Here is a 22,339-nt window from a genome sequence, read left to right as displayed (position 1 = left end):
CATGGTATATATTGCCAGCAATGAGACCACAATTTCCCATTACTGACGGTTCCTCCCCACGTTTTTACTGTATGAGGTTGGTAGGCGCCATAGCGTCGCGTCACCCAAGGTCTCGTATCAAGTTTGTAACACTACCTGAGAGGTTACACCTGATTGGGCATGCTACTTACTGATTATAATGCAACATCAACCAAGAACATTCATGATATAAAATTAATAAATTTATATAACTAGTTTTTACCCGCGACTTTGTCTGCTTGTACTGACTAGGATAAAAAATAGCCTATATCCTGTTTCATCGCCGTATAGTCTCGGCATAGAATTGACCATCCCTTCATTTCCCACGGGTGTCGTAAGAGGCAACTAAGAGAACTTAATGGTCTAGAAATTGGCAGCAGGTCCCTCTTAAAACATCTCCAAATCCTAACTGCGTTTGCCTACCCACGTGCTTCCTCCTCTGCACTCTCACTCTCCACCTCTTATGAAAGGCTTATGTTTTTTTTTAATGGATGATAATGGAATGGTAACCCCATCCGCGCTATCGGTATACACCGGCGGGGCACCAGAGAAGAATGATAGGTGAGGATGAAGTAGGTCAGTTAGCCCATCATGACGAATTCAACAAGAATTGTTCACGATGGTTTCCAGGAAGAACCACGAGAAGGTCGACCTAATAAGGCATATTGCTAGCAATGGGGCTGTCAAACTCCATTGCTAATAATCCCTTTCGCCCCGAGAGGCTTATGTTCAGCAGTGAACAACTGATATGATGATTATGATCCTCTTTCATCCCATATATAACAAACTTCTTAGTGATTGGTTAAGCTGTTAAGACGCTATAAAGTAATTAACTGACAAACTCACTATCACATTTTAAATTTTAGTAAGGATTAAATTTAAATATATCATCTCGATTTTTAAAATTGGAAAACCCCAAAAGTTGAGTTTTAAAATCGAAAAATTAAGAATAGGTAATTTTGTATTGAAATCACCACTTCGTAGTACTTATAACAGATGGCGTTTTATGTAACATGAAGTTGACCGGGCCATCTAGTTGTTTTACATTTAAATTTATTATTGCTTTTTAAAATGTATTCTTTTTTTTTATTTATAAATTAAATATGAACAAGGATTAACTGTTGAGTTTCTTGCGGGCTCTTCTCAGCAGATAACAACTTTCCGAACCTTGCAGTTGATTTAAAAGAAATGACGATTTAAACATGCTTGTAAACAAGTCAAATTGAATTTTGAATTATATCTATTAGTATTGCTCTCTTTTGTATTATGAATATTGTAACTACTCGAGCGAAAAATATCGGCTTCCACTGATACGGTGGTGTAGTCAAAGTGATTAATCGCATATAGAACGCAAGTCGTGTAACACTGAACTTGATTATTTTTTAGATATATATTAATTATTATAAATAATTAATAGCCTTAAATACTAACATAATATAATAATTATGATACAATATTATAATTTCTAAGAGCTGTGAATTTTGTAATAAATAAATAAAATAATAATAATAAAATAATATTTTGAAAGTGACAGTGATATATTTGTACACAATTATAAGGTATTTTTTTTTTATTATATTGCATATTTAATACTTCATCATCATATCAGCCGTTAAGTGTCCACTGCTGAAATAGGGTTTCCCATAATGACAGGTCTTGCCAGTAATTGCCACGCTTGGCAGGCGGGTTGACAGCCGCATTTAGGCTTGTGATGATGTTTTAAGGAAGACGCTATTACCCTTGATTGATGGAATAAATAAATAAATAAAAAAAATAGACTGTATCCTAAATTAGCACATAATTAATTAACCCTATTAACATTATCAATACAAAAGATTGTAAGGATGGATAGTTGGATATTTGTTACTTCTTCACACAAAAACTACTGAACTAATTTGAATGAAATTTGGTACACGAGTAAAGTGTTTTATGCTACTTAAAATGACAATCTGACAGTCCACTTGATGGACAATGGTAGCCATGTATATTCCATACAGATATCATGATATGATATCCTAGTTACATAATATACAAGCACATAGGACACTTTATGTAATGATTCACGCGGGAAAATCCGCAGGATATAATTAGCTTTACTTTAATTTCATCATCATCATATCAGCTTTTAATTGCTGAACATAAGCCTCCTCCTTGGGGGCTTTTGCCAGTAGTTGCCACGCTTGGCAGGCGGATTGGCAACTGCAATCAGGCTTTAGAGGTATTTAAGAGTGACACTACTTTTACTTAAACCACCAAATGTAGCTTTTTATATTTTGGGTAACATACATAGAAATATGAATATGAATTTACACGGACAAAGCTGCGAGATTTAACTAGTACTATTACCAGAATCACCGTATCTTTAACAAGCTTGTTAAACATAATTTGTTTAATGTTTTCAGGAAAGGCGAGCCGTCACCAGTCCCGATGGGGACAAAGACGCCGATCCCTTGCTAGTGTCGCTGCTGCAGGAGGGCTCCGACATGATGGCTGACCTAAGGCACATCAACCTCAAACCGCAGCACTGCTACCGAAGTCCAGAACCGATCAATCTCTACCATAAAGTTGGACATGGTGGGTATTTTTCTGTTTATATACAAGTAGATCCATACGGTCTTAAAAAAAACGGTAAACTTTCTATAGTTGTATTTATGTATTTAAAACTTGTGTAAACAATTTACTACATACATTTTTTTATATTTATTTATTTAAACTTTAACGCACAGTAAAATTATATGTACATTTGGCGGACTTAACACCGGACGGTGTTCTCTACCAGTCAACCGTTGGGCAAACCGAAAAATATGTAGGCGATGCAAGATTAAATTGAGAAAAAATAAAGAAATACTTGATATATTCATATGAAGATTCTTGTATGTTTATTTATCATAAATTGCTATTTTTTTAAATTTTTTTTTTTTACAATTTTTTTTTAAATCAATGCACCGCCATTTACTCTCTCTGTTTATCGTAACGGTTGTCTGGTAGAGAAGCCATCAGGCATTAAGTCCGCCCTGTACACATATTTTAATGTGTATAAAAGTATAAATAAACAAATAAAATACATAAATATTACTATAACGAACAATTAACTGTATTAGAAGAGCATTAAATAAAACTATGATTTAAACGAAGTAACCAGCAAGATTAAATTTAAAGGGAAAGTGATATTAATTACATAATATCGTAATACAATATTATAATATCCGTTTGTCTGAGCAAAAAAGTCTGTCTTATTAAAAATAAATAGTATAAAATAAAAATTTAAACATTATACTGAGAAATCATTTTAAATTATAAATAATGTATTACATTTTAATAATGATTATAATAGTAAATTCACAGGGTACAGAGGCGTAACACCTGAGTCCTCAGGAATGGCAATGCATGGGGGGTATCATGGGCGAAACAGTATACTCTGTTATGTCCATAGTACTGCTCATGTCTATAGGCGACGGTTACCACTTTACATCAGAATTGCCGTCAAAATTTTTGTTATTCTAAATTAAAAAAAAAAAAATACTTAGAACATTTAAAAAATTCAAATTTAAATTGTCTTTATTGAAATAGACTTATTTACAAGCACTTTCAAATCGTCTTTTTTTATGAATGCGAAGTTCGGAAAATTGTTTTCTGCTGAGAAGAAGCCGCAAGAAACTCAACAGTTACTCTTTTAATCAAATTTTAAATATCAACATAGCGTTTTTCATGTTTATTTAAATGTCTAAAATTAGATAGACATCAATAAGCCCACGCGTGGTCGTTTAACACATTTGTCATTCAAGTAATCGTTTAGCTTGTTCTAGGCTTTGTTCGATAAGTGTTTTTTGAGAACAGTTCTAAATTTTTTAAAATAACCTTCTCCTTAACTGTACATATTTCTGTATGATTAAATATTGTTTAAATAATGTAATACGAGTAATGTTTGACACTAATTTTATGAAATGAAATGAAATGAAATATTTATTTGCTTTAAACAGACATTTGACAAAACTTTTTGGCATCTGTTTAATTGCCTTAAAATTGTAGGCGTGCAAATCTAATTTATTGCTTAAATAAGGATACAAATTTATCTTAGAGATTATTATGATTAAAGAATAATAAAAAAAGAAATAACAATTCTCAAACAATTATCAAGTCAAATCAATAAATGTGTGTAAGTACATATTCAATATCGTCAAATAAAATTAACAATTACATTATTATTATTAATTAAATACAAATTACATTCCATATGTTTGTAGCGATGTAGAGATGTGTGCTTGATGATATTTATATATATAAATTCAGAAGGAGTGAAAGAAAGAAAGACTTAGTACGAGATTGTATAATTAATAATATTTACAGTAAATAAATCCAGATATAATAAGTCGCGATACAAAATATAATTCGGTAAAAATTGCTAAGACAAGGAGATTGTCAAGAACGTCACTATTTATTTTTCTGTAACTATGTAGGTTTGAAAGAGGTTGGTAGCCTACATGTTATATCAATAACAAATTTATGTCAAGTCTTAAATATTTATATTATCAATAATTATGTTAACTATTTTTGGGATGTGTAGGCATAATATTCTCCCATACTGTAAAATAAGAATCTATAGAATTATTTTTAATAAGACGGAATTTCTTTTATTTATTTATAGGATCATCAACGTACGATACAGCGAAACATTTCAATTTCATTACACTAGTGGATTAGATCTAATTGTTCTTACATTTATAGGCGACCACAGCATGCTTTGTGTTTGATAAACATTAAAATGGAATTAAATTATTAAATGTCATTAAATGGTTAAAGATATTGACAATATACATAAATAAAGTAAAATTGCGTTTAAATTATTTTAAATTATAAATAAATATAATGCAATGGCGAGGTACACCAACATTTTTATTTTGCCATGAACACAGAGTGACAATCGTTGTGAATATCAAGTTCAGGCTTGGTTTTTACAATATCGTTATACAGACGCTTGATGCGGACGATAGGTGATTCGCGGTCCAAGTTTTAATCTGCAAGCTGCATTTTTAAATAGATTTCAAGGATGCCGCGGCACTCTTTTCTTTATATATAAGCAGTATGTCTCAATAATATTTATTGAACGCATGTCTATCACAAATATGTTTTTTTTTTTTTTATATGGCTGATATAATTTTTCTAGCATCATTATCAGCCCATCGATAGTTTTTACAATACAAACCAAATAATGACTTTTATAGGCAATTGTTTTATATTTTAAGTTACAATGTTGCAAATTTTGTAAAGTTCTGTATTTTGTTTTAAATAACATATAGCATACGTTGCTCTCTTCTAATGTAGCTTTAATATAGGTGAGAGAATTTTTAAAACCAGTTAAGTCGTTTTTTTTAATTTAAACATTACAAATGAACATAGAAAAAAATCTAATCTTTCCTCTTTATAATATTAGTTAATAAAATAATATTACATTTTTTCTTTTTTTTTTTATACTACTGAGAATGGCAAACAAGCTGACGGCCCGCCTGATGGAAAGTGGTAACCGTCGCCTATAGACGTGAGCAGTGCCATGGACATAACAGAGCATACTCTTTCGCCCATGATACCCCCCATGCGTTACCATTCCTGAGGACTCAGGTGTTATTCCTCTGTACCCAGTAAATTCACGTCATATCCCACCCTTCAAACTGAAACACAGCCATGCAAACACAGCTGCTTCACGGATATAACTTGAATGGGACAGAGGTGCCCAAGCAATCGACTTTTGTACAAAGTCTACCTTTGGTGAACATGAAGCTCTGTATGAAAGAATTTTTAATTCGTTAACCCTTTGACCGGGCATCCCGCGATTTCCGTATGCAGTATCTACTAGTTTAATTTTACACATTCCGCGATTTCGACGTGCTCGCATTTTTTATATTTATTGACGTTGTTATCCCGCTATTTTTGTTTTAGTAGATTGATATCATTTCTCAGAATCTCGCTGGATGCCTAAATACTCGTTCTGCTATTTGCTGTCAAAGCGATGTGTTTTATTGTTGTAAAAAAATAAAATACACGGCCAGAGGATTAAGCAGTTTTCGAATTTATCCATTACTAGCTTTCCTTCTCAGTTTCATGAAATTTTCATTTTCGTAGAGGTCTCAATAGATATTTTTTTCGAAAGTAACATATAACCCATGTAGCTCGCTGATAATGTAGCTTAAGTATTTTTTTAATTTATCCATTACAGTTACAAACAAACAATCAAGTTTGTCCTTTTTATAGTTTAAATCAAATAGATACTTATTTCCTTTGTAATTATTGTTTTTTTCTTTTTATCTTTCAGGGACCCTTGACATGTACGTACTGAATCCGTCCAGGGACTCCAAATATGTTCGTGAATTTTTAAAAAGGTGGCACAATAGTGAACAAAAACTGTTTGAAGGTGCAAGTGTATCAGGACAATTTAACTTTCCAATTCCCAACTTAGTTTCAATATGTGCGCTATTGGTATGGCGTCCGGCGAATCCAGATGATACAATAACAAGAATAATGTTTCCTGGCTCCACACCGCAACACAAAATCTTCGAAGGACTTGAAAAATTAAAACATTTAGAATTTTTACAACATCCAACATGTACGGGGCGGCAAATGGCAGCGGCTGCTCAGTCTGTAAGCACAACTACAACTGTATCCGCAACAAAATTAGCAAAACACACAGTATCTAAAGTTAGTAAAGAAAGAAGTTTAATCACAGAAAAGACGAAAGAAGATAAAAATGTTGAACCGGAACCCCCGCCGCAAAAAGATAATATAATTAGAGATATAACAGATTCTAAAAATATCATAGACAATAAATTACTTAGCGAACTTGTTGAGAACGAAGATAAAAAAATTGAGTCAGTTTTACATGAAGCTATAACTGCAAGAATAGAATCCAAATTAGATGATAAAATTGCTCAGTATGAAAGCACTGTGATAGATGGTTTGCCTAAAAAGAAAGATTTAAGAAAGAAAGAAAAGGTTATAGAGAAAAAAATTAAACGCTCTGATAAGACTGATACTAAAGAAGACATTAAAGACTCTCTAGGTAAGGCTGTTGAAACAAAAAAATTAGATGACATAAAAATAAAAAAGAAATCTGAAAGTCGTATTAAATCAGATATGACAACGTCAATAAGTAAAAGTAAAGTTAGCCATCGTACTACACAAAAGACTCTAGAAAAAAAATCCTTGCCAACTGTAATAGACAAAAAAATTGCAAGCGAAGAAAAGAAATCTCCACCAACTACACCAAAAAAAATTATTGACACAAAACTAACATCGTCTACTATGCAACCAGTTTTAAAAGATAAAGTAAGAAGTAAAACAAGGAAACTAAGCCCAGGCAGCACGCCTGCTAAAAGTGCCAAAGAAGCTAATAATCGCCGTGTTGTAGAATCAAAATATAAACAAGCATCTCCAAAACGAGATTTAATGAGTAAACCGCTGGAAAGAAAAGAAACTAAAGCAAAGCGAGAACCAATATCACGTAGACCAAGGCCGCTTGCTTCTCCGGTTAAAGGATTAAAGACCATGAAAAGTCCTTCAAAGTCTGTTAAGTCAGTAAGAACTGATACTTCCAAATTAAAAGGATTACAAAGGGTAAATTATGAAGATATTTTAAAAGATGCCAAAAAATCAGACGAAGAGACATCTAAATCTCTTGATGATATTAAACAGCAAGAATTGGATGAAAGAGAAGAACAAGAAATTGTGAGAGAAATTGAAGCTGTTTTTAATAGAGATAGTGAAGCTGAAGAGAAAGTAGAATATGTGGGACGATCAGATATCGAAAAAATAACTTGTATGATAGATAATGTTAAAACAGAAACGAACGTCGATGGTGAATTTGAAGAAGAATATTTAATAATAGAAAAAGAAGAAGTAGACCAATATACTGAAGATTCAATCGTTGATCGCGAAAGTAGTCACGAGCAAGAAGAAGAACTTCATAAACTTACCAAAGACAAGGAAGAGTCTGAAAAGGCAAAAGATCATGTACTTTTAAGTGGAAACAAAATTGAAGAGACTAAGGGAAAACTAGAAGATAGCTTGGGTACTGATTTAAAAGCTTTAGATTCTAAAGAACATTCTGTAAGTTTCGAGGAAAAACAAGACATAAGCAGTGAAAAGAAAACATCAGAGAGTAAAAGTGGTATAACAAAACCTAAAGATTCTCTTGAATTAAATATTGTACAAGAATCTCAACCAGACGAAAAAATATCAACTACCGTAGAATCAGGTGCTACAACAGCACCAACGCTGCCTGAAGATGAACGTATTACACTCGATGGTATTAAAGAAGATCAAAAAATTGAGGAAAAACATATTCAAGAAGAAACAAAAGAAGTGGTTCCTCCTCAGACTTTAATGGATATAAAAAAACCTTTGTCAATAGAAAAAATTACTAAAATAGATTCCCAACCCATGCTAGTTAGAGAAATTGTCAAAACACCTGATGAAGTTGCTGATCTTCCTTTACATGAAGAAGTAGACTACAGGACATATGAAGAGAAAAAAACTCCTGTTGAAGAAGACATATTTAAACGTAAACCTGATGTAGGATTTATACATGAGATTAAAGTACCAAAGGATTTGGCCCTTACAGATCATGGTATTGAAGGTAATATAGTAGTAAAAACTGTTCAAGGAGCATCTCACGCTGAACTTGTAACGGTAACGCCTGGATCAGCACCAGAATCTCCTATGTATCATGAACAAGTAAAAATATCTTCCATTTCTGAAAAAGAATTAGAACCTGTTAAAGAATATGACGATACTCAATATAATTATAGCCAGTATACAGAACAATTAAGAGAAACGCATATTACAACTCTTGATTCTCCTATTAAAGATGACGTAATAATTATAGAAGAGGTGTCTAGTATGCCTGAAAAAATTCCGTCTATACCCGAAGATGTTGAAAAGGAAATAGAAGAAGCACAGAAATTAGAACATTTAGAAAAACCTCCACTTAGTCCAAAAGATGTAGAAAAAATTGTAGCTGATGTAGCTGAGGTTTTAAAATCAGATAAAAGCCTAGAAGAAATCATGGCCGAAAAATCTCCTGTAGTACTGAGTAAATCACCAGATAGTTTTGCTAAAACAGAAACTACAATATTAGATGCAATAGAAGCTACAAAATTGTTTTTATCAACTGAAACAGATATAGGGCATGATAAGCATGAAGAAAAATTAGTTAAAGATGTAAAAGAAAAAAGATTAGACTCTACATTAGACCATGAAGTCACAGAAATACATAAAGAAGCATCACCTGTTAGGTCAGTTACTTCAGAAGATATAAGTGATATTTCAGACAAAACAGTTCTAAGTGAAGGTAAACGAGTTAAACGTGATACTAAAGAAGAAAAGACATCGTCTTCAGAATATCATGTTGAAGATATCACAAAGAAACCTGAAGAAGTTAAAGAATATCAAGAATCATCAAAACATTCACCAAAAGAGAGCAACTTAATAAAAGAAAAATTGGAAATCAAGCAAGAAAGTAAACCCATTGTGGATAAGGAGAAAAAAGAAACGTATAACGAAGAAGATAATAAGTTAAATATTGAAATTTCAAATAAAGAAATTTATTCAGAAAAAGGATTAAGCATTACATTGGATTCAGCAAAAACATTAGAAAAATTAGAAGAAAAGTTAACAGATTTGAGGAAAAAAGAACTTTCTCCAAAATTACAAGACGATACAGAGACGAAGTATGTTGTTGCTGAGAAAAGCGATAGAGATAGAAAGTCCAGAAAAGAAAAGTCCTGGTTATATTGAGTCTAAACATTTACCAGTTAAACAATTAGATATGAAAGAACAAACAGATCTTGTAGGTATTGATAAAGATTTATCATTGGATAGATTGGATGCTACTCAAATAGAAAAACTAAAACCAACCGATGTAAAAGCGACAAAAATCTGTACTCAAAAAGAAGAAGAAGCATTGGCACAAGTTATTGAAAAAAATGATATTAAAAGTACAGTGCCAGAAGAAACGGTCCTTATCGATAAAACAATTATTTCGGATCCTGATGCTATTCTCAACAAAGTTCTTTCAGTAGAACCTAGTACAGAGAAAGTGGTACAGATAATTCCTAAATACCAAGATTTGGATGCTACAGACATGGAAGATAAAATAAATAACAGGGAAATCAAAGAAATAAGTGCAAAAGTTTCATCTGTTGACCTTTCGCTTTCAATAAAAGAAGGTAAAAAACAATTTGTTTCTGAAAAAGACAAAGATGAAATGAGCTTACATGATATTCCAGAGACTGGAAGTCTCATTATAGAATCACAAATTATGAAAGAAGTAGTTTCTGACAAACTTGATAAAATGCAAGTCGGTCCAGAAAAAAACGTCATTGATTACATTGTTGACAAAAATCAAATTACGGAAATCGATGGTAAATCCATTAAAGATATAACGAAATCTGAAATAGATACAAATATTGAAAACAAAGTACAAGCAACAAATAAAATAGCAGACTTAGACAAGGAAATTTTACCAGAAAAGCCTGACAATATTGAATTCAAAGATGAAAAATTGTTAATAAAGAAAGAAATAGAAATTAATTTTAATAAGGAAATGGAAAAACTTACGGAAAAAGATAAATCGATAACTAATGACTTAATAAATATATTTGGACTAACTCAATACGAAAGTCCAGAAGAAGTTGTGACTTCAAAAACTGAAAAAGTAAAAGAGGGATCTGTAGTTATAGAACGAACAATAGTAACTAAAATTATTATAACTAAATATGCGAACTCGAAGGGATTAGTGACAAAATTAAAGACCATCACATTAACTAACACTATTGATAGAAATCCTGATGGGAGTTTTAATACCTATACCAATAGTGATTTAAAAATATCAGATACGACTGAGGATGTGCTCAAAGATAAACCTGATAAAGGCATTTTACAAACAATACAGGAGATTGAAGTAAGTTCTGATATTAAAAAGATCACAGAGAAAGAAAATAAACTTACAGAAAATAAAATTTTAGAATTACAAGGGTTTCAGGCATATGGAGAACCAGAAAAAACTACAACTACCAAAACCGAAGAAATTATACGTGAAACTACTTCTATTAAAAGAACAATTGTAACTACCGTTATTAAAACTAAATATTCCGATATAAAAGGCATTGTAAAGAAATTAAAAATACATACCATAATTAGCACAACAGAAGATAGTAAAGACGGAATATCAAATACAGAGCTTAATGAGACTGTAAAAATTGAGGACATTGAAGAATCTGGTCCTAAAGCAGAGAAGAAATTATTACCGTATGAAAAACATGAGGACATTGAACCTAATGCCGAGAAAGAAACATTATCTTCTATTGATGAACTCCATCGTGTAATATCTCCTGAAAAAGAAACCCGAATAGAGAAAGAAGAAAGCTCAATACCAGAAAAACAAATTCACAAAGAGGACGGTCCTAAAAAGGAAGAAATATCTGAGTCTCCTGAAGAAAAGGTTTCGGCTAAATTCACACCTGAAAAGGATGCAGTATCCGTTCCCGAATTTAAGGATTCGAAAGAGGACACTTCAAAAGAAGAAACACTTTCGCAGTTAACACCAACTGATAAAACGTTAGAAATAAAGAAAGATGATTTCTCTATCGCAGAAAAACCATCAGATAAGGAAGCTAGCCCACAAGCTATCATAGAATTGCCACTAGAAAAAGAAGTTGTTTCAAAAGATGAGAAACTGCCATATTCTGAAAGAGACCTTGAAACTAAATCTGCTCTAGCTAAAGAAAAGGTAAGTCCGATTGACCAGCAGATTACAAAAGGAATTCCCTCAGATAAAGAAATAGAACTCGATCAGGTAATATCTCCTGAAAAAGAAACCCGATTAGAGAAAGAAGAAAGCTCAATACCAGAAAAACAAATTGACAAAGAGGACAGTCCTAAAAAGAAAGAAATATCTGAGTCTCCTGTAGAAAAGGTTTCGGCTAAACCCACACCTGAAAAGGACGCAGTATCCGTTCCCGAGCTTAAGGATGCGGAAGAAGACACTTCAAAAGCAGTAACACTTTCGCAGTTAACACCAACTGATAAAACATTACAAATAAAGAAAGATGATTTCTCTATCGCAGAAAAAACATCAGATAAGGAAGCTAGCCCACAAGCTATCATAGAATTGCCTCTAGAAAAAGAAGTTGGTTCAAAAGATGAGAAACTGCCATATTCTGAAAAAGTCCTAGAAACTGAATCTGCTCTAATTAAAGAAAAGGTAAGTCCGATTGACCAGCAGATTACAGAAGGAATTCCTTCAGATAAAAAAATGGAACTCGATCGGGTAATATCTCCTGAAAAAGAAACCCGGTTAGACAAAGAAGAAAGCTCAATACCGGAAAAACAAATAAAAAAAGAGGACGGTCCTAAAAAGGAAGAAATATCTGAGTCTTCTGAAGAAAAGGTTTCGGCTAAATCCACACCTGAAAAGGATGCAATATCCGTTCCCGAATTTAAGGATTCGAAAGAAGACACTTCAAAAGAAGAAACACTTTCGCAGTTAACACCAACTGATAAAACGTTAGAAATAAAGAAAGATGATTTCTCTATCGCAGAAAAACCATCAGATAAGGAAGCGAGCCCACAAGCTATCATAGAATTGCCACTAGAAAAAGAAATTGGTTCCAAAGATGAGAAACTGCCATATTCTGAAAAAGACCTTGAAACTAAATCTGCTCTAGCTAAAGAAAAGGTAAGTCCGATTGACCAGCAGATTACAAAAGGAATTCCCTCAGATAAAAAAATAGAACTCGATCGTGCTATATCTCCTGAAAAAGATACGCGGTCAGACAAAGAAGGAAGTTTATTACCAGAAAAACAAATTGATAAAGAGGATAGTTTTAAAAAGGAAGAAATTTCTAAGTCTCCTGAAGAAAAGATTTCGGCTAAATCCACAACTGAAAAGGATACAGTATCCGTTCCCGAGTTTAAGGATGCGAAAGAGGACACTTCAAAAGAAGTAACACTTTCGCAGTTGACACCAACTGATAAAAAATCAGAAATAGGAAAAGATATTTTTTCTATCACAGAAAAACCATCAGACAAGGAAGCTAGTCCACAAGCTATCATAGAATTGTCACTAGAAAAAGAAGTTGGTTCCAAAGATGAGACACTGCCATATTCTGAAAAAGTCATTGAAGCTGAATCTGCTCTAACTAAAGAAAAGGTAAGTCCAATTGATCAGCAGATTACAAAAGGAATTCTCTCAGATAAAGAAATGGAGCTCGATCGGGTAATATCTCCTGAAAAAGAAACCCGATTAGACAAAGAAGAAAGCTCAATACCAGAAAAACAAATTGACAAAGAAGTCAGTTCTGAAAAGGAAGTAATCTCTGAATCTCCTGAAGAAAAGATTTCGGCTAAATCCACACCTGAAAAAGATGCAATGTCCATTCCTGAGTTTAAGGATGGGAAAGAAGAAACTTCAAAAGCAGTAACAATTTCGCAGTTGATACCAACTGATAAAAAATCAGAAATAGAAAAAGATATTTCCTCTATCGCAGAAAAACCATCGGATAAGGAAGCTAGCCCAAAAGCTATCATAGAATTGCCTCTAGAAAAAGAAGTTGTTTCAAAAGATGAGACACTGCCATATTCTGAACAAGTCCTTGAAATTGAATCTGCTCTAACTAAAGAAAAGGTAAGTCCAATTGATCAGCAGATTACAAAAGGAATTCTCTCAGATAAAGAAATGGAGCTCGATCGGGTAATATCTCCTGAAAAAGAAACCCGATTAGACAAAGAAGAAAGCTCAATACCAGAAAAACAAATTGACAAAGAGATCAGTCCTGAAAAGGAAGTAATCTCTGAGTCTTCTGAAGAAAAGATTTCGGCTAAATCCACACCTGAAAAGGATGCAGTGTCCGTTCCCGAGTTTAAGGATGGGAAAGAAGAAACTTCAAAAGCAGTAACAATTTCGCAGTTGATACCAACTGATAAAAAATCAGAAATAGAAAAAGATATTTCCTCTATCGCAGAAAAACCATCGGATAAGGAAGCTAGCCCAAAAGCTATCATAGAATTGCCTCTAGAAAAAGAAGTTGTTTCAAAAGATGAGACACTGCCATATTCTGAACAAGTCCTTGAAATTGAATCTGCTCTAACTAAAGAAAAGGTAAGTCCAATTGATCAGCAGATTACAAAAGGAATTCCCTCAGATAAAGAAATGGAACTCGATCGGGTAATATCTCCTGAAAAAGAAACCCGATTAGAGAAAGAAGAAAGCTCAATACCAGAAAAACAAATTGACAAAGAAGTCAGTTCTGAAAAGGAAGTAATCTCTGAGTCTCCTGAAGAAAAGGTTTCGACTAAATCCACACCTGAAAAAGATGCAATGTCCATTCCTGAGTTTAAGGATGGGAAAGAAGAAACTTCAAAAGCAGTAACAATTTCGCAGTTGATACCAACTGATAAAAAATCAGAAATAGAAAAAGATATTTCCTCTATCGCAGAAAAACCATCGGATAAGGAAGCTAGCCCAAAAGCTATCATAGAATTGCCTCTAGAAAAAGAAGTTGTTTCAAAAGATGAGACACTGCCATATTCTGAACAAGTCCTTGAAATTGAATCTGCTCTAACTAAAGAAAAGGTAAGTCCAATTGATCAGCAGATTACAAAAGGAATTCCCTCAGATAAAGAAATGGAACTCGATCGGGTAATATCTCCTGAAAAAGAAACCCGATTAGAGAAAGAAGAAAGCTCAATACCAGAAAAACAAATTGACAAAGAAGTCAGTTCTGAAAAGGAAGTAATCTCTGAGTCTCCTGAAGAAAAGGTTTCGACTAAATCCACACCTGAAAAAGATGCAATGTCCATTCCTGAGTTTAAGGATGGGAAAGAAGAAACTTCAAAAGCAGTAACAATTTCGCAGTTGATACCAACTGATAAAAAATCAGAAATAGAAAAAGATATTTCCTCTATCGCAGAAAAACCATCGGATAAGGAAGCTAGCCCAAAAGCTATCATAGAATTGCCTCTAGAAAAAGAAGTTGTTTCAAAAGATGAGACACTGCCATATTCTGAAAAAGTCCTTGAAACTGAATCTGCTCTAACTGAAGAAAAGGTGAGTCCGATTGACCAGCAGATTACAAAAGGAATTCCCTCAGATAAAGAAATGGAACTCGATCGGGTAATATCTCCTGAAAAAGAAACCCGATTAGACAAAGGAGAAAGCTCAGTACCAGAAAAACAAATTGACAAAGAAGTCAGTCCTGAGAAGGAAGAAATATCTGAGTCTCCTGAAGAAAAGATTTCGGCTAAATCCACACCTGAAAAGGATACAGTATCCGTTCCCGAGTTTAAGGATGCAAAAGAGGACACTTCAAAAGAAGTAACACTTTCACAGTTAACACCAACTGATAAAAAATCAGAAGCAGAAAAAGATATTTCTTCTATAACAGAAAAACCATCAGATAAGGAAGCTAGCCCACAAACTGCCTTAGAATTGTCTCTAGAGAAAGAGGTTGTTTCAAAAGATGAGACACTGCCATATTCTGAAAAAGTCCTTGAAACTGAATCTGCTCTAACTAAAGAAAAGGTAAGTCCGATTGACCAGCAGATTACAAAAGGAATTCCCTCAGATAAAGAAATGGAGCTCGATCGGGTAATATCTCCTGAAAAAGAAACCCGATTAGACAAAGGAGAAAGCTCAGTACCAGAAAAACAAATTGACAAAGAAGTCAGTCCTGAGAAGGAAGAAATATCTGAGTCTCCTGAAGAAAAGATTTCGGCTAAATCCACACCTGAAAAGGATGCAGTATCCGTTCCCGAGTTTAAGGATGCAAAAGAGGACACTTCAAAAGAAGTAACACTTTCACAGTTAACACCTACTGATAAAAAATCAGAAGTAGAAAAAGATACTTCTTCTATAACGGAAAAACCATCAGATAAGGAAGCTAGCCCACAAGCTGACTTAGAATTGTCTCTAGAGAAAGAGGTTGTTTCAAAAGATGAGACACTGCCATATCCTGAAAAAGTCCTTGAAACTGAATCTGCTCTAACTAAAGAAAAGGTAAGTCCGATTGACCAGCAGATTACAAAAGGAATTCCCTCAGATAAAGAAATGGAACTCGATCGGGTAATATCTCCTGAAAAAGAAACCCGATTAGACAAAGGAGAAAGCTCAGTACCAGAAAAACAAATTGACAAAGAAGTCAGTCCTGAGAAGGAAGAAATATCTGAGTCTCCTGAAGAAAAGATTTCGGCTAAATCCACACCTGAAAAGGATACAGTATCCGTTCCCGAGTTTAAGGATGCAAAAGAGGACACTTCAAAAGAAGTAACACTTTCACAGTTAACACCAACTGATAAAAAATCAGAAGCAGAAAAAGATATTTCTTCTATAACAGAAAAACCATCAGATAAGGAAGCTAGCCCACAAACTGCCTTAGAATTGTCTCTAGAGAAAGAGGTTGTTTCAAAAGATGAGACACTGCCGTATTCTGAAAAAGTCCTTGAAACTGAATCTGCTCTAACTAAAGAAAAGGTAAGTCCGATTGACCAGCAGATTACAAAAGGAATTCCCTCAGATAAAGAAATGGAGCTCGATCGGGTAATATCTCCTGAAAAAGAAACCCGATTAGACAAAGGAGAAAGCTCAGTACCAGAAAAACAAATTGACAAAGAAGTCAGTCCTGAGAAGGAAGAAATATCTGAGTCTCCTGAAGAAAAGATTTCGGCTAAATCCACACCTGAAAAGGATGCAGTATCCGTTCCCGAGTTTAAGGATGCAAAAGAGGACACTTCAAAAGAAGTAACACTTTCACAGTTAACACCTACTGATAAAAAATCAGAAGTAGAAAAAGATACTTCTTCTATAACGGAAAAACCATCAGATAAGGAAGCTAGCCCACAAGCTGACTTAGAATTGTCTCTAGAGAAAGAGGTTGTTTCAAAAGATGAGACACTGCCATATTCTGAAAAATTCCTTGAAATTGACTCTGCTCTAACTAAAGAAAAGGTAAGTCCGATTGACCAGCAGATTATAGAAGGAATTCCCTCAGATAAAGAAATGGAACTCGATCGGGTAATATCTCCTGAAAAAGAAACCCGATTAGAGAAAGGAGAAAGCTCAATACCAGAAAAACAAATTGACAAAGAAGTCAGTCCTGAGAAGGAAGAAATATCTGAGTCTCCTGAAGAAAAGATTTCGGCTAAATCCACACCTGAAAAAGATGCAGTATCCGTTCCCGAGTTTAAAGATGCAAAAGAGGACACTTCAAAAGAAGTAACACTTTCACAGTTAACACCAACTGATAAAAAATCAGAAGTAGAAAAAGATATTTCTTCTATAACAGAAAAACCATCAGATAAGGAAGCTAGCCCACAAGCTATCATAGAATTGCCTCTAGAAAAAGAAGTTGGTTCAAAAGATGAGAAACTGCCATATTCTGAAAAAGTCCTTGAAACTGAATCTGCTCTAACTAAAGAAAAGGTAAGTCCGATTGACCAGCAGATTACTGAGGGAATTCCCTCAGATAAAGAAATGGAACTCGATCGGGTAATATCTCCTGAAAAAGAAACCCGATTAGACAAAGGAGAAAGCTCAGTACCAGAAAAACAAATTGACAAAGAAGTCAGTCCTGAGAAGGAAGAAATATCTGAGTCTCCTGAAGAAAAGATTTCGGCTAAATCCACACCTGAAAAGGATGCAGTATCCGTTCCCGAGTTTAAGGATGCAAAAGAGGACACTTCAAAAGAAGTAACACTTTCACAGTTAACACCTACTGATAAAAAATCAGAAGTAGAAAAAGATACTTCTTCTATAACGGAAAAACCATCAGATAAGGAAGCTAGCCCACAAGCTGCCTTAGAATTGTCTCTAGAGAAAGAGGTTGTTTCAAAAGATGAGACACTGCCATATTCTGAAAAAGTCCTTGAAACTGAATCTGCTCTAACTAAAGAAAAGGTAAGTCCGATTGACCAGCAGATTACTGAGGGAATTCCCTCAGATAAAGAAATGGAACTCGATCGGGTAATATCTCCTGAAAAAGAAACCCGATTAGAGAAAGGAGAAAGCTCAATACCAGAAAAACAAATTGACAAAGAAGTCAGTCCTGAGAAGGAAGAAATATCTGAGTCTCCTGAAGAAAAGATTTCGGCTAAATCCACACCTGAAAAGGATACAGTATCCGTTCCCGAGTTTAAGGATGCGAAAGAGGACACTTCAAAAGAAGTAACACTTTCGCAGTTGATACCAACTGATAAAAAATCAGAAATAGAAAAAGATATTTCCTCTATCGCAGAAAAACCATCGGATAAGGAAGCTAGCCCAAAAGCTATCATAGAATTGCCTCTAGAAAAAGAAGTTGTTTCAAAAGATGAGACACTGCCATATTCTGAAAAAGTCCTTGAAACTGAATCTGCTCTAACTAAAGAAAAGGTAAGTCCGATTGACCAGCAGATTACAAAAGGAATTCCCTCAGATAAAGACATGGAACTCGATCGGGTAATATCTCCTGAAAAAGAAACCCGATTAGACAAAGAAGAAAGCTCAATACCAGAAAAACAAATTCACAAAGAGGACAGTCCTAAAAAGGAAGTAATATCTGAGTCTCCTGAAGAAAAGGTTTCGGCTAAATCCACACCTGAAAAGGATGCAGTATCCGTTCCCAAATTTAAGGATTTGAAAGAGGACACTTCAAAAGAAGAAACACTTTCGCAGTTAACACCAACTGATAAAACGTTAGAAATAAAGAAAGATGATTTCTCTATCGCAGAAAAACCATCAGATAAGGAAGCTAGCCCACAAGCTATCATAGAATTGCCACTAGAAAAAGAAGTTGTTTCAAAAGATGAGAAACTGCCATATTCTGAAAGAGACCTTGAAACTAAATCTGCTCTAGCTAAAGAAAAGGTAAGTCCAATTGACCAGCAGATTACAAAAGGAATTCCCTCAGATAAAGAAATAGAACTCGATCGGGTAATATCTCCTGAAAAAGAAACCCGATTAGACAAAGAAGAAAGCTCAATACCAGAAAAACAAATTGACAAAGAGGACAGTCTTAAAAAGAAAGAAATATCTGAGTCTCCTGTAGAAAAGGTTTCGGCTAAACCCACACCTGAAAAGGACGCAGTATCCGTTCCCGAGCTTAAGCATGCGGAAGAAGACACTTCAAAAGCAGTAACACTTTCGCAGTTAACACCAACTGATAAAACATTAGAAATAAAGAAAGATGATTTCTCTATCGCAAAAAAAACATCAGATAAGGAAGCTAGCCCACAAGCTATCATAGAATTACCTCTAGAAAAAGAAGTTGGTTCAAAAGAAGAGAAACTGCCATATTCTGAAAAAGTCCTTGAAACTGAATCTGCTCTAACTAAAGAAAAGGTAAGTCCGATTGACCAGCAGATTACTGAGGGAATTCCCTCAGATAAAGAAATGGAACTCGATCGGGTAATATCTCCTGAAAAAGAAACCCGATTAGAGAAAGGAGAAAGCTCTCAATACCAGAAAAACAAATTGACAAAGAAGTCAGTCCTGAGAAGGAAGAAATATCTGAGTCTCCTGAAGAAAAGATTTCGGCTAAATCCACACCTGAAAAGGATACAGTATCTGTTCCCGAGTTTAAGGATGCGAAAGAGGACACTTCAAAAGAAGTAACACTTTCGCAGTTGATACCAACTGATAAAAAATCAGAAATAGAAAAAGATATTTCCTCTATCGCAGAAAAACCATCGGATAAGGAAGCTAGCCCAAAAGCTATCATAGAATTGCCTCTAGAAAAAGAAGTTGTTTCAAAAGATGAGACACTGCTATATTTTGAAAAAGTCCTTGAAACTGAATCTGCTCTAACTAAAGAAAAGGTAAGTCCGATTGACCAGCAGATTACAAAAGAAATTTCCTCAGATAAAGACATGGAACTCGATCGGGTAATATCTCCTGAAAAGGAAACCCGATTAGACAAAGAAGAAAGCTCAATACCAGAAAAACAAATTGACAAAGAGGTCAGTCCTGAAAAGGAAGTAATCTCTGAGTCTCCTGAAGAAAAGGTTTCGACTAAATCCACACCTGAAAAGGATACAGTATCCGTTCCCGAGTTTAAGGATGCGAAAGAGGACGCATCAAAAGAAGTAACACTTTCACAGTTAACACCAACTGATAAAAAATCAGAAGTAGAAAAAGATACTTTTTCTATAACGGAAAAACCATCAAATAAGGAAGCTAGCCCACAAGCTGCCTTAGAATTGTCTCTAGAGAAAGAGGTTGTTTCAAAAGATGAGACACTTTCACATTCTGAAAAAGTCCTTGAAACTGAATCTGCTCTAACTAAAGAAAAGGTAAGTCCGATTGACCAGCAGATTACAAAAGGAATTCCCTCAGATAAAGAAATGGAACTCGATCGGGTAATATCTCCTGAAAAAGAAACCCGATTAGACAAAGGAGAAAGCTCAGTACCAGAAAAACAAATTGACAAAGAAGTCAGTCCTGAGAAGGAAGAAATATCTGAGTCTCCTGAAGAAAAGATTTCGGCTAAATCCACACCTGAAAAGGATGCAGTATCCGTTCCCGAGTTTAAGGATGCAAAAGAGGACACTTCAAAAGAAGTAACACTTACGCAGTTAACACCAACTGATAAAAAATCAGAAGTAGAAAAAGATACTTCCTCTATAACAGAAAAACCATCCGATAAGGAAGCTAGCCCACAAGCTGCCCAAGCTGCCTTAGTATTGTCTTTAGAGAAAGAGGTTGTTTCAAAAGATGAGACACTGCAGTATTCTGAAAAAGTCTTTGAAACTGAATCTGCTCTAAATAAAGAAAAGGTAAGTCCGACTGGCCAGCAGATTACAAAAGGAATTCCCTCAGATAAAGAAATGGAACTCGATCGGGTAATATCTCCTGAAAAAGAAACCCGATTAGACAAAGAAGAAAGCTCAATACCAGAAAAACAAATTGACAAAGAGGTCAGTCCTGAGAAGGAAAAAATATCTGAGTCTCCTGAAGAAAAGGTTTCGACTAAATCCACACCTGAAAAGGATACAGTATCCGTTCCCGAGTTTAAGGATGCGAAAGAGGACGCATCAAAAGAAGTAACACTTTCACAGTTAACACCAACTGATAAAAAATCAGAAGTAGAAAAAGATACTTTTTCTATAACGGAAAAACCATCAAATAAGGAAGCTAGCCCACAAGCTGCCTTAGAATTGTCTCTAGAGAAAGAGGTTGTTTCAAAAGATGAGACACTTTCACATTCTGAAAAAGTCCTTGAAACTGAATCTGCTCTAACTAAAGAAAAGGTAAGTCCGATTGACCAGCAGATTACAAAAGGAATTCCCTCAGATAAAGAAATGGAACTCGATCGGGTAATATCTCCTGAAAAAGAAACCCGATTAGAGAAAGAAGAAAGCTCAGTACCAGAAAAACAAATTAACAAAGAAGTCAGTCCTGAGAAGGAAGAAATATCTGAGTCTCCTGAAGAAAAGATTTCGGCTAAATCCACACCTGAAAAGGATGCAGTATCCGTTCCCGAGTTTAAGGATGCGAAAGAGGATACATCAAAAGAAGTAACACTTACGCAGTTAACACCAACTGATAAAAAATCAGAAGTAGAAAAAGATACTTCCTCTATAACAGAAAAACCATCCGATAAGGAAGCTAGCCCACAAGCTGCCCAAGCTGCCTTAGTATTGTCTTTAGAGAAAGAGGTTGTTTCAAAAGATGAGACACTGCAGTATTCTGAAAAAGTCTTTGAAACTGAATCTGCTCTAAATAAAGAAAAGGTAAGTCCGACTGGCCAGCAGATTACAAAAGGAATTCCCTCAGATAAAGAAATGGAACTCGATCGGGTAATATCTCCTGAAAAAGAAACCCGATTAGACAAAGAAGAAAGCTCAATACCAGAAAAACAAATTGACAAAGAGGTCAGTCCTGAGAAGGAAAAAATATCTGAGTCTCCTGAAGAAAAGGTTTCGACTAAATCCACACCTGAAAAGGATACAGTATCCGTTCCCGAGTTTAAGGATGTGAAAGAGGATACTTCAAAAGTAGTAACACTTTCGCAGTTGACACCAACTGATAAAAAATCAGAAATAGGTAAAGATATTTCCTCTATCATAGAAAAGCCATCAGACAAGGAAGCAAGCCTACAAGCTGCTGTAGAATTACCTCTAGAGAAGGAGGCTAGTTTAAAAGATAAGACACTGCCATCTTCTGAAAAAGTCCTTGAAACTGAATCTGCTCTAACTAAAGAAAAGGTAAGTCCGACTGACCAGCAAATTGCAAAAGGAATTCTCTCAGATAAAGAAATAGAACTCGATCAGGTAATACTCCTGAAAAAGAAACCCGATT

At 34.5% G+C, this 22,339-nt stretch overlaps 1 protein-coding gene across 1 annotated transcript in view; it reads left to right on the top strand.

Annotated features, from left to right (window-relative positions):
* The window catches only part of LOC113516493 (microtubule-associated protein futsch), a 219,588-nt gene that overhangs the window by 179,214 nt on the left and 18,035 nt on the right, over window positions 1-22,339 (top strand). Inside the window, 4 exon segments of the mRNA XM_052899915.1 lie at window positions 2,421-2,592; window positions 6,326-9,756; window positions 9,758-19,650; window positions 19,746-22,245. Of these exon segments, the coding sequence (XP_052755875.1) occupies window positions 2,421-2,592; window positions 6,326-9,756; window positions 9,758-19,650; window positions 19,746-22,245 (15,996 nt within the window).

This window comes from Galleria mellonella, unplaced genomic scaffold (genome assembly GCF_026898425.1).
Source record: "Galleria mellonella isolate WM207_F2 unplaced genomic scaffold, CSIRO_AGI_GalMel_v1 utg1217, whole genome shotgun sequence".
Classification (NCBI taxonomy): domain Eukaryota; kingdom Metazoa; phylum Arthropoda; class Insecta; order Lepidoptera; family Pyralidae; genus Galleria; species Galleria mellonella.
This window is presented reverse-complemented; position numbering and strand designations above follow the sequence as displayed.